Here is a 12378-nt window from a genome sequence, read left to right on the forward strand (position 1 = left end):
GGATATCACTTGTGTTCATAGCATGTGACTGATTTAACCTCATTACTGTAGCAGCAAAACTCATTTCTCTTTCAGTTCATGCCAGTTTGTGTCAGACTTCAGCATTCTCAGTTTTTTCATGATTTCAAGTCTCATCTCTTTGTATGTATTTATATTTTATTTTCCTTGGTTACCTCATTTTTTTGTTTCTTTTGCACGTTTCTCATTCCACAGGTGTTGAAGCCCATGAGTGATAATTTGATGGAGGATCATATGAGGCAGTCTGTAAAAAACTCTATCAAAGCAGGCCTGACCGAGCAAGTGTCTCACCATGCCAGACTAAAGACAGACTGACAGTTCATCTCCTCTTCAACTCTGCCCTCTCATCCTAGACATGCTTGCTGTACCATGAGAACTCAATAATAATAAAAAAGAATAAAAATAAACCAAAGTTTACAATCAACTGTAGAAGTAGTTTAGTGTGACTGGCTTCACAGATTGCTGCCATCACCTGGAAGTGTAAGTTTGTCAGTGCTCTGCTTCTGAGACAAACTGGTGCCATGGAGAGCGCTGGGGGCGGGAGGGGGGGAGGGAGGGAAGGTGTCTGTTTTACTTACAGTCCTGGTGAACCGTGTGTGTTTGGGGGGTGAGGGGGGGAGGGATCTTCCCCCAGTGTTTGAGTTGATGCAGTCTCTGGCTTACAGTGGTAATCTGTCCTCTGCAGGAGGTAATTTCAGGGAAGTATGTAATGATCAGACCCACATAAGGTGTGCTCTCACCAAATGGTCCCAGCTCCACACCATCCCCTGGCTGCCTCTAACGAGTGGTTCTGTGTATGGAGTTGGTGAAGCCGTTAGAGCCACTACATTACACTATCTATCTTGCTTTATTGCCTTTTATACCAGTGTTACACAAATGCATGTATTGGTTCCTCACGCCACCGATGGCAGAACGGACTCGTAAGGGGGTCGGTGGGTCAGAACGTATGGTGTCTTGCCTTGAACTCGCAGACCTGGTCCCAAGGGAGGTGCATATCAGAACTGAGCTGTCTTTTTCTGCAGTTTAGCCTTCATGTATATAATATCGCCATTAATTCTACTGGGGGAGAAATTCCATCCAAAAATGTTGCCTACAGCTACCAAGCAATGAGTTAGGATTGTCTGTACAGTGTGTTTAGTTTTTATTTTTTAAGAAAACACAGATAGGGCATGTATATGAAATATAAATATATAAATACAATTTTGTATCAAAGTTTTGTAGTTTATGGCAAAACCTGGTTCTGTGGTAGCTAAGTGCAGTCCCTGTAAAGGAATGTTTGTGGCTCATGTAAATGTGTGAATGCATCAACAATTTGAAGTTTTTTGATATATTTGTGATATTTACCTGCCTTGAGCACTGCAATCTCTCACCCCCTTGGGAAAATCAATGGGAATGTTTGTTGTGAAAATCTTGTCTTCTGTTGCATTTTAAAGTTATTTCCTGTAATTTATTTTCAGTACATGATTAAAATCAGTTGTGTATATATGAAATGAAATCTGTGCTTATTTTTAAAAGATGTTCAAGTATGTATTCTACTACATAAACTGTCAAATACTTATTCTGACAATTATATGAACAGATCGTCTATTGTACTTCATAGCTTTCTATTGAAGCTGATGTTCCTCTCATGCTTGTCTCTGAAAGATGACATCTGTCTAGCTCATATCCCCTCCCTGCATAGGAGAACTTTCTGGTATTCTAAAGCACGCTTCTTGATTTGTGGAGTTGCTTGTTAGCTTCTGCCCTCTGACAACTATCATACTGAAATCTTGTTACCAGCTCTGTTTTCACTCTTGACTAAATCCTTATTGCGTGGAGTGTAAAGGCAGCTAAATAATTAACTGCTGTAGTTTCAGCTGGAAATGACTGTGTGCAATAGCTGGGTTTTTTGAATTCCTAAATGGTAACAATTGCCATCAACATTTGAGCTTCATCAGTCTCCCCTCTCTTGAGTGAGGGAAATCATCTGTCTAGGACTAAAGCAATTGCACTGTGACTTTTGTACCATAAAGAACTGCTGGGGAGTGGTGGTTACCTGCCCTCGGGAGATGAGGGCTCAGCTACAGGTGAATGATGCTGACGATGAGGTAGGAACGTTGCATTTTATGATATCTTCTCTCAAACTGTACAGATTAAATACTGTTATTTAAACAATCTAATGCTTTGGTGACTAATCTTTTTATTAGTCAAACAACTAGAGTCACGCAGGAGGCTTGGAGGGCCCTTGCCTTCTCTGGGAGGGTACGAGTCAGATTCAAGGCTGGGCCTGCCCTGGAGTGATGGTGACAGCAGAACTGTCTGGGATGAGGACAGTGAAGCTGGAAGGCTTTATCCAGGTTCTGTCCTTCTAGCAGAGGACTGAAGCAGGGTCTGTGGGGGGACAGTTCCTGAGCTCTGTGCCAAGAATTTATGCAAAAAGCCTGTCAACTCTGTGGGAGGGATCAAAGGGAGGGGCCAAGGTGATTTTTGGGAGGAGCAAGTGCAGGCACTAGATAATTAGGGGATAAAAGGTGCTGGTCATGTGGCAACAGGGTCTGGTGAGTGTTCTTGTCTGATGTCCTGTTTTCTCCCTTAACTCCATTTCTCACCCTCTTCCTGGGAGAGCGGACTCCATTCTGCGTGCAGGGAGGTTTGTGCCAGCAGCTGGGGTGTGACCTTGGGTCACCAGGGCTGGATGTTTGGAGGGCCAGTTAACTGGAGTGAGGGGAAAGCAAGTGCTGGCAACTGTGGAGTGAGGTTGTAGGTCAGTGTATGAATATCAGGCCAGATTTAGCTAGCAAGTAGGATAAGGTACTGAAGTAGCCCTAACTCTGGGCTGGACATGCATCTATTCCTGCATGAAACAACTGAGGGACCAAGAAGTCCAGGCTACCTTGGAGAGGCTGGGGTTCAACTGATACACACTTGTGTGTCTCCCTCTGTGGGAGGCAACTCTAGAAACAAGAGGCTCTGAGGGCATTTACAGGATAGACATGTTACTGAGAGCAGCCACAGTGTGTGAGCGCAAAGGTGGGCTGAAGCAGTAAGTGGAGTGGGGCTGTGGGCCGTGTCCATGTACCAGCTACTGGAGCAGACGTGATCCAGGGGCCAGCTGCTGGCTGAATCCACAGCTTGTGGCTTATGCATGTGTATTTCCCACTAATGGGCCTTCATCCTGATACGGACAGAACAAAGGTATTGGTGCCACTTGTATGTGGTGTGAGCATGTGTTGTGTGTGTGTGCGCGCGCCTGCTGGGAATGCTGGCTCAGCCTTGCTGCTGGTTGCACATGGGGACATGAAGTTGTAGCACCCTCACTTCTACTGGGCAACCCCTTACAATTACTAACCTTATTTTACTAAGGATAGTATTTCTCAACTTTTGCCTATGTTCTGTTAAGAACATTGGGATTGTGCACAGAGCAGGTACAGGGGCATAGAGGAACTTCACTAGTGGAACACAAAGGGGCATAAAGGGCTGCACCCAGGGCTGCTCTGATACTGACTTGGGAAACGGGCTCAGAGAGCTGTTTTGGTTCTGTGCAAACTGGTGGTGTCCTGAGGCCTTGCTTCCCCCATCCTCCCCAAGAAAGTAAAAACTAATTTAACAGAAAAAGCATAGAGTAAAACATGCTAACCTTACCCCTCACCAGCAGTACAGCTCTGGCCAACTCTTGCCTCAAAAAGGATACAGCAGAGCTCAGTAGGAAAGCTATATGGAAGATTCTATGGCTGGCAAAGTATAGCAAAATGATGTAGGGAGACAGATGAGATGACTGGGAAGATGTAACAAACTACAGCATCAGAAAGCAGGGGAGAAGGCAACAAGAGAAAACATACTTGCTCCTTTTGTTACTTCAGGAAATGCTGATTAGAATGTATTTCTCCAGCTGCCATCAAGTTGAAGAGGCACTCACCCTCATAAGCTCAGGTCCCTGGGTTCCTTGGGAGGGGAAACACTCATCTAGGGCAACAAATAATGAGATTTCTGGCTCCAGAAAGGCATAAACAACAGGAAATTTATTTTCTGGCTATCTTGTAACTCCATTTACTTAGTGTGGGCTAGGGCCAGGCCACAGATTTTTTCTTGTAGATGGCTGATCCTTAGCCTCAAGTTAAGGAAACTAAAAAGTACATCAGGTGTGGCACAGCGATAATGAAAGGGTGGAGAACAGGAAGTCCTGTATTTTATGAACCTAGATATACTGAGCATCCAATGTTTTTTCAATTGTGCTAGCCGAGTATGGCAGTATCTCAAAACTCCCTGCCTGTTGCTATCTTGGGTTAAAGTAATTAAGCACAGGTTATGGTAAACTTCCTGTTTTTATTGAAAAACACGGGCAGGAGTAAAGACATTATTTACACAAGTTCCCAAGTGCAGTTCAACTCAAGAACATACAACCAGCAATATGATAAAAGGATGTGGGTCCAAAACAGAATTATGGAGGCTGCCACACAGTACAACTCCTTGGTAAACATGGACCTTCAGATAAGATCAGCAACTGAAATGAGACAAAAATGAGAGAATGTAAGTATGCAGCAAGCGTGCAGAGCGCCACAGCCCAGCACACCCACTGCTGTTCCCAGGTTCTCCCCTAGCGGAAGCAAAGATGGGTTGGGCTTGGGAATGAGGCACATGGCAAAACAAAGCATCTGGCATTTCTCCTGCAGATACAGCACGCCAGCTCCCAACTGGAGGAGGGCAGGCCTTGCTGGGGCTGGCCTGCACTCACCGTTCATGGGCATCTCGTCTATCTGGGTGGAGTAGTACTGCTCAATGTCTCGCAAGATGCGGATGTCGTCATTCTTCACAAAGTTGATCGCTACACCTTTTCGGCCGTATCTGCCTGACCGGCCAATTCTGTGGAGGCAGAAGGAAAGCGAGAATGGAGACACCTTGGGGAAGGGTAATCCAGCCACACTCCCCCACATGAAGGCCAAGCTTACCTGTGTATGTAGAGTTCTCTGTTGTTGGGTAAGTCGTAGTTAATGATCAGGGATACCTGAGGCACATCCAGGCCTCTAGCCCAAACATCTGTTGAAATAAGGACTCGGCTGCAAAGAGAAGGGGACAGTTAGGGCCATTCCACCCCACTGAGGTGGGTGTGAGAGCTGAGACGTTGTTGTCTCCAGCACAGGGCATCCCCTGCTATTCTGTACTCCTCCCTGCCTACAGCACACTGGCAGCATCCACATTTTTGCTGCAGGAGAGCTGCCCCATGCAGCATCACCAAACTTCAGTGAAGGCAGCTAGTACCAAGACAGCTTTAATCTTTCAGAAAGAATGCCTCTCCCAAGGGTTTAAAATACAGAGGACAGAGCCCAAGTATTTTTCTTCCTTGACTTAGTTTAAAGGCAGCAACTCCCAGCCTCTTCAGCAAAATAAAACTGATTGATTTTATGCCTAAGAAGTATGAGCATCCCTCCTTGGAAAGTGGCCATCTCCCAACCCTCCGACACCACAGGGGGATAGATGGGAATCAGAACTCTTCCTAATCCGAGCTGAACAAGGCCTTCAGAGAGGAGAGATATTACGGGTTTCTGAGGCCTGTTCCCTTCAGACGCTAGAAGAAATCCTGCCCTGACATAGCAACGCTGTAAGCAACACTGTTTAAGGCATTTACCTTGCACCAGATCTGAACTCTTTCATGATGGACTCTCTCTCCTTTTGTGGCATGTCCCCGTGCATGGATGAAACTGTGAAATTGGCTTCTCTCATCTTCTCTGTGAGCCAGTCTACCTGTGCATACAGCCAAGCAGCCTGGGTTAGCTTTCTGCTCAGGACAGCCAAACGCACAAGTTGTGCTTGGAGAATGTTTGCAGCGACATATGCTGGTAAGGACTGAGAGACACTTTAACAAGGATTCTGGAGCTAAAGGATGTAAATAAACCTTACAAAGCAGTGGCTGTAAGATATGGGGCTCCACAAGCCCCGAAAGGAAAGGAATTAAGGGTATTTATTCAGGAAGTGTGGCTTTATTTCAGGGATTATAAGCAGCTAGAACAATAAGCACATTCTTACCTAATCAGGTCTACTTCTCTAAAAAGGCAACTCCTGCCAACTATATCAGGTCTGCCTATAACCAGTTGTTTAAGCTAGGCACATCCCAAAGGCAAATGTTTAACCTCTGTTCTTACTAAACTATTCCCAAACAGGGGAACAGACAGACTTCTTAACTGGGTTTGTCCTAGCATTCTCCTCTGAGTCATCCTCTCAAAGAAAGAAACACATCCATCTGATGGCTGCTGTACCTTTCTCTTGGTGTTACAGAAGATGACAGCCTGGGTGATTGTGAGTGTGTCATAGAGATCGCACAAGGTGTCAAACTTCCATTCTTCCCTCTCCACAGCCACGAAAAACTGCTTGATTCCTTCGAGGGTCAGCTCATCACTGCGGGGAAGAAGAACAGCTATACCACACCACAAGTAGGTGAATGCACACAGTGCAGTTAGAAGGGCTGAGTGTGCTTCAGTGGAGATCACACCTCTGCCCTGTGTGCTGAGGAGTGCTGGGTCTATTCCTTTTGACTCCCACTGAGTTCCACTGCACGAGGACCTGTGATAGCACCAGACATAAGCTACTCCTCCAAAGGCATTCAGGACCAGTCAGCTGAAGGGTTTTCTGGCTTGCTACATCATAGCAAATTAATGGACGAGGCCTATGAAAATCCTCTGGAGGAGCACAGGAATTGGGTAGGTGCAAAAGACGGATTTCCAGGAGAAGAGACTGGGGAGGATGAGGATAAAGTCAGAGAGATGAGTCTGCCTCTGCTGGAAATCAGGATACAAGGATGTCTGCAAACACCCAGGCAAACTGTAATGGCAAGAAGGAATGTGCGAGTCACTCTGCACCCTGAAATCAGTTAATACTGTGAACTGCCCAGGGCTGGACCAACTCAAAGAGATCCTGTTCTTTCCAAGGAAACTCACTCACCGTTTCACCAAGATGCGAATGGGGTCTGTCATGAATTTGTTGGTCATCTCCAGAATTTCATGAGGCAAAGTGGCGCTGATCAGAACCACCTGTGTAGCTGGAGGCAAGTATCTGTACACATCATAAATCTGCTCCTTAAAACCTGAAAAGTAAATCAAGTAGCACAGAACAGTTAGCACACCTTTCTCTGAAATATCCCACTCTTTCACAATTTGATCTGGAATTCAGTATCAGGCTTATGCTACGAGATGAATATTAATAAGTGAATCAGTAACTCAAAGCCAGCATTACATATTGCTCATCTCTTTCTAATTTTCCAAAAGCTACTACAGTGTGTCTGTGGTACACAGTAAAGTATGAAAGACAGTGCTCAAGAATTTGTAACTATTGAACAGGATACTACAACTAAATCAGACAAGACATAGTAAGTAGTTTAACCTGCTACAGCCTATAATTAACTATAATCATCTAACTTTTTGACAAAACCAATTGTTTTTAGAAGTGGCACTGCCAGGTGGGACACCTTGGCATCTCAAAGAGGTGAGGAGAAAGGAAGTAATAGGGAGACAAATATTTTTACCTTTATTGAGCATTTCATCTGCTTCATCCAAAACCAGCATTTTGATGGCACGAGTCCTTAAACTTCGTCGACGAATCATATCTGTAAGATTTCACTTTGTAAGATGAAAAGGCTCTGAAAGCAAACGAGCCTACACTGCTCCCAGCCGCTGTCAGGGGATTTCGGTGGAGGAGGAACAGGCACTTCCCCTGTTGCCAACAGAGACTGGTGTTTGGTGATGGAAGGCACACCCAAGGGCCACAGCATGGCCACTACACCCTGTAACCTAAGGGAACGTCTCTGCAGCCTGGCTACGGGAGCACTGACTGCAGGGAAGCTCTGAGTGCAAGCCGTGGGATGCTATTTGCTAACTGCATGGGACAGCTGACCCAGTGTCCCATAGTAACTGCAGCTGGATATGCGAAATGCAAAATGCTACATGAACTTTTCATCAGCAGACTGGGCAAATCCATGTCCTGTTTGAAAGAGCACATGGCTTTGTGTAACCCCTTAATACTGTGATAGAAAAGTATTTGCCATTAGTGTGTTGTTCAAAGCCAGCCCAATTTGGCAGCTGCTAATTATTTTTTTTCCTTGTCAAGACTACCTCTCTGTTCTTTTAGTGACAGGTGCTTGTGTAAGAGAATGCTGCCTGTTTCTCAGAGATCCAGATGTGAGCTTGAAGGCTAACACTATCACTGTGTTAACTGCCATGATCAGTAAATACAAAAATCTTCATGCAATGAAACCAGAAAGCACCAGCTGCAAGTGCACCTGATTTAACAGAGAGCGAGCAATGGCCAGTACACAGAAAATGCGGCACTAACTTTGACATTCAAATAGACCTAGCTAATACCTTCTCCAAGATTCTGAAGTATTTCCTGTACTGTTGTAATTTTGTAAAAATTGTAATATTTTCTCCTTTAAAAATACTCTTGGTTTCCAAACCACCACATAAAGAAACACTTCAACAATGAAAAGCAAAATATAAACAGAGAAAATCCAAATACTATCCCCACTGATTTCTCTCTATATAGTCTCTTCCAGATATTACTATACTAAGTTGTTACCTTGTTACACTTAACATTAATGTTACACTAATGTTTTCACAATAAATGTAACTTTCATGCTGTTTCAATTCTAATCACACAAAATTTGCAAGAGGTTCCCATGGCTCAACTCAGGTCTGAACTTGGAGGTGATGCAGCCTCCCACATCTCCTTACCAAACACACGGCCTGGAGTGCCAGCAACAACATGCTGCCCATAATCCAGTTTTCGGATATCTTCACCCACGTTGGTCCCTCCAATGCAGGCATGACACTGGACATTCATGTAGTCTCCCAGAGCAAGAAGACCCTGTGTTGACACAAAGGAATGGCTTACTTAACTAAGCTCTCATGAAGTTTGTATTTGTGAGCAGATGCAGGTCTACACAGCCATACAGTGGTTTGGGTTTTTTTTTAAGAGATGTAAGCACAAGCAGTTAGAGGCATATTTTTATGTTTGCTGCCCAAACCTCCTCAGCAGCAGACTTTCAAACACTAGGAACTCACTTCCCCAGGGATCACAACTGCTTTAAAAGTGCTGTCCTTAAAACTTCCATTAGGAATGTGTAAAACCTTAGACTGCTAGCAAATGTGGTCATATAAGCAAGAACGGATATAATGCAGAGGAGCAAAACAGTCCTTTATCAGTTTTTTATTCATAGAATCAAAGAATGGTTTGGGTTGGAAGGGACCTCAAAGATCATCTAGTTCCAACCCCCCTGCTATGGGCAGGGACACCCTCCACTAGACCACGTTGCCCAAAGCCCCATCCAACCTGGCCTTAAACACTTCCAGGGATGGGACATCCACAACATCTCTGGGCAACCTGTTCCAGTGCCTCACCACCCTCACAGTAAAGAATTTCTTCCTAACATCCAATCTAAACCGACCCTCCTTCAGCTTAAACCCATTACCCCTTGTCCTGTCACTACACTCCCTGATAAACAGTCCCTCACCATCTTTCCTGTAGGCCCCCTTTAGGTACTGGAAAGCTGGAATTGGATCTCCCCAGAGCCGCCTTTTCTCCAGGCTGAGCAACCCCAACTCGCTCAGCCTGTCCTCATAGGAGAGGTGCTCCAGCCCTCTGATCAGCTTTGTGGCCCTCCTCTGGACTCGCTCCAACAGCTCCATGTCTCTCTTGTACTGGGCCCCCCAGAGCTGGATGCAGTACTCCAGGTGGGGTCTCACAAGAGCGGAGTAGAGGACAGAAAGAAAGAGCAGAAGCTGTGCTTTGAACTCTGCTGGGGAATACCTGAGAATCGGCCCCAGGCCTTGCCAGTGCTTTACAGACAGCGATTTAAATGCTCCTACCTTCTGAATCTGTACAGCCAGCTCCCGAGTTGGTGCCAAGATCAACGCCTGGGTCTCGCGAACCTAATCAAAACACGTGATCACATGGCAATTAATCACAGGGCAGATATCATCCAAGCATAACAGAGATTACAGATCCCACAGTACTCTGAAATGCCAGAGCTAAAGGATTAATCACAGAATTCTGTGCTAAAACCTAGTGTTTGCAAGGGTCAGTATACCTAGAAAGCTGCTCTCACACAGAGCATTTACACAGTAACAGCCTCTTAATGAAGTTACTTTTGACAAGACAGCACTTAAGCAGTTATTTGATAGCTCAACTTTCATTCCAACCTAATTTCTATAAACAATTATCAAAGTGTGTACTTTTCTTGAAAAAGAATACTAACAAATTTAAATCACTTCTATTTCATATGTTCAGTTCAGATAAAAACCTGGCATTGCACAAGGATTCCAAGATAATGTTTTAAAGTGTCATGTTTGAAAAATATTATAAGCACTTTACAGAAATGAAACATAAAAGTGATCTTTTCATTTAGAACATGCAATGTTTATTTTTGTATCCCCAGGCAGTGACAGCTGAGTAACAATCTAAGCTTTAAGAGGGTAATGGCTCACAGAAAATAATCATTTTATTCAACAGTATCTATACATTCAAGTTATAGTTACAAAACAACTGGATGGACATGATACCCCTGACTAGAAAAAGAACAAACATTTATCAGTCAAAAATCTAAGTTTGATTCTGTGCAATGCGTGCCAACTGTTCAGACAGGTTGCTGATGCAGTTAGGACTGTTTAAGGACAATTCTGCCTGTTGAAAGATTAATTTAGCCCTCTAATAAGTATGTGAAAGAGGTCAGCTGTTAAAGCCAACTTTATAATTACAAGACTTTAACTGAACTTATTTTGCCAAGGTGAGTTTAACAGTTAAATTGTTATGGAGTAGAGTCTGGCAAAATTTTCAGTTAGAAATTTGTCCTAAGTTCACTGCTCATAATTAAAAAAAAAAAAATCAATGTAAAGCCTCATTTTTAGCTTTAGTCACTCTAAAAACAAAGGTTTTTATGATGAAGACTCTACCGATTTAGTCAAAGAACATTTTTAGCATGTGCTATGAAGTTACCTGTATATCCAGGCACTGCAGAACAGAGATGGAGAATGTTGCTGTCTTCCCTGTTCCTGACTGTGACCTGAGAAACAGATGTTCGGTGAATACTCTGGATGTCTGGACAAACAATATAGGCAATTTCAATATATTCCACCCCTCTGCTCTTTGCCACTCCTTCATTGCAAAGAAGTCAATACTGCCAACAGTGTATGTGACAAAGTTTTCTAACGATCACAGTGTGATCTGCAGAAAAGCAGCTTGCAGTACCAGGGATAGTGCACTCTGTTGCAGGGCCCCCAGCTCTAGCATGTTTCTTCCTTATCAGACCAGCATTTTAACCTCCTGCAATTTGTCATACATAATCTTTTTTCTTTTAAAGTAAATGGTAGATAAACCAACACAATTTGGAAAGCTAGCAATTCCCACTATTGGCCTAGAAAGAATTTTTTTTCCAATGAGATGCATATCCTTCTTTGTCTCTAGAGACATAATAGATCTTCTTCTGCTTATTTTTTCTCTTGATTGAGATGGCAGTTATCTCTATACTTCTCTGGCTTTGCTGGAAAACATTCTTAAGAGTCTCAGAGCCCTATTCATGGAGAACATGCTACATCTTGACAGAATCTTTATTACAGTGACATACCTAAACCTCATAAACTTTGACAGTAACAACTGTTAGGATCACAGTCTGTGCACATTAGCCAATTTCACCCCATATCGCTCATGATGTGATTTCCCTAACCCTGCTGAGCAGCAGCCGAGGACCACGGGTGACAGACCTCGCTTCCCGCTTCAGACAGCGAGTGTGACTGACACCCCCCGGGCCACAACCTCCTCAGGACACACGCCCTTCTCCTCACTCGCGAGCAGCCCACCCTCGCCGGCAGCCCCACTTACTGGGCGATCACGTCTCTGCCCTTGATGATCTGCTTGATGGCTCTCTGCTGGATGGCCGAGGGCTTCTCAAAACCTGCGGAGGCGGCCGTTATGGTCAGCGGCGCCGGCGCAGCCCCGCAACGGAACTGGCGCCGGCTTCACTGCGCAGGCGCGCCGCCCCACATCCGGGCGCCGCCACCGACAACACCCCCCCCCCCCCCCCCGCGCCTTCCCTCTCCCCCTCGCAGCCGCTCCGCCGCGCACCGTAGGCGTAGATGCCGCGCAGCAGGTCCTCCCGTAGCCCCATGGTGTCGAAGGTGGGCGTCACGTCCACCTCCTCGCTTGTCTCGAACTCCACCTTCGTCATGTCCTCCTCCTTCATCAGCCGCTTCCGCGCCGAGCTGGCCGTCCCGCCAGATCCCGCCGACCCCGACATGGCTGAAGCCTTTCCTCTCCCGCCACCCGCCCCTCACGCACCGGCGATGGCTCCGCCGCCGCCTCGCACCGAGAGACCACACTGCCGCGCATGCGCGTGCTGTGCGC

General features: G+C 45.3%; 2 protein-coding genes across 3 annotated transcripts in view; one reads left to right on the forward strand and one right to left on the reverse strand.

Moving 5' to 3' along the window:
* The window catches only part of ATL2 (atlastin GTPase 2), a 41533-nt gene extending 41112 nt beyond the window's left edge, over positions 1–421 (forward strand). For both annotated transcript variants that reach the window (XM_075749594.1, XM_075749596.1), the window contains one exon: positions 214–421. In XM_075749594.1, the coding sequence (XP_075605709.1) occupies positions 214–333 (120 nt within the window). In that variant the 3' untranslated portion in view covers positions 334–421. The remainder of the gene's footprint in view (positions 1–213) is intronic.
* Positions 422–4300: 3879 nt separating this feature from the next.
* EIF4A3 (eukaryotic translation initiation factor 4A3) lies at positions 4301–12375 on the reverse strand. Its single transcript, XM_075749598.1, has 12 exons — positions 12100–12375; positions 11857–11929; positions 10975–11041; positions 9849–9911; positions 8715–8847; positions 7511–7591; positions 6931–7072; positions 6249–6387; positions 5621–5736; positions 4944–5051; positions 4730–4857; positions 4301–4498 (listed from the first exon to the last, which is right to left on the reverse strand). Exons 1-12 carry the CDS (start codon positions 12269–12271, stop codon positions 4482–4484), a joined length of 1239 nt encoding a protein of 412 aa, XP_075605713.1. The 5' UTR covers positions 12272–12375; the 3' UTR covers positions 4301–4481.
* Positions 12376–12378: the final 3 nt, after the last annotated feature.

The sequence above is a fragment of the Balearica regulorum genome, chromosome 3 (assembly GCF_011004875.1).
Source record: "Balearica regulorum gibbericeps isolate bBalReg1 chromosome 3, bBalReg1.pri, whole genome shotgun sequence".
Classification (NCBI taxonomy): Eukaryota; Metazoa; Chordata; class Aves; order Gruiformes; family Gruidae; genus Balearica; species Balearica regulorum.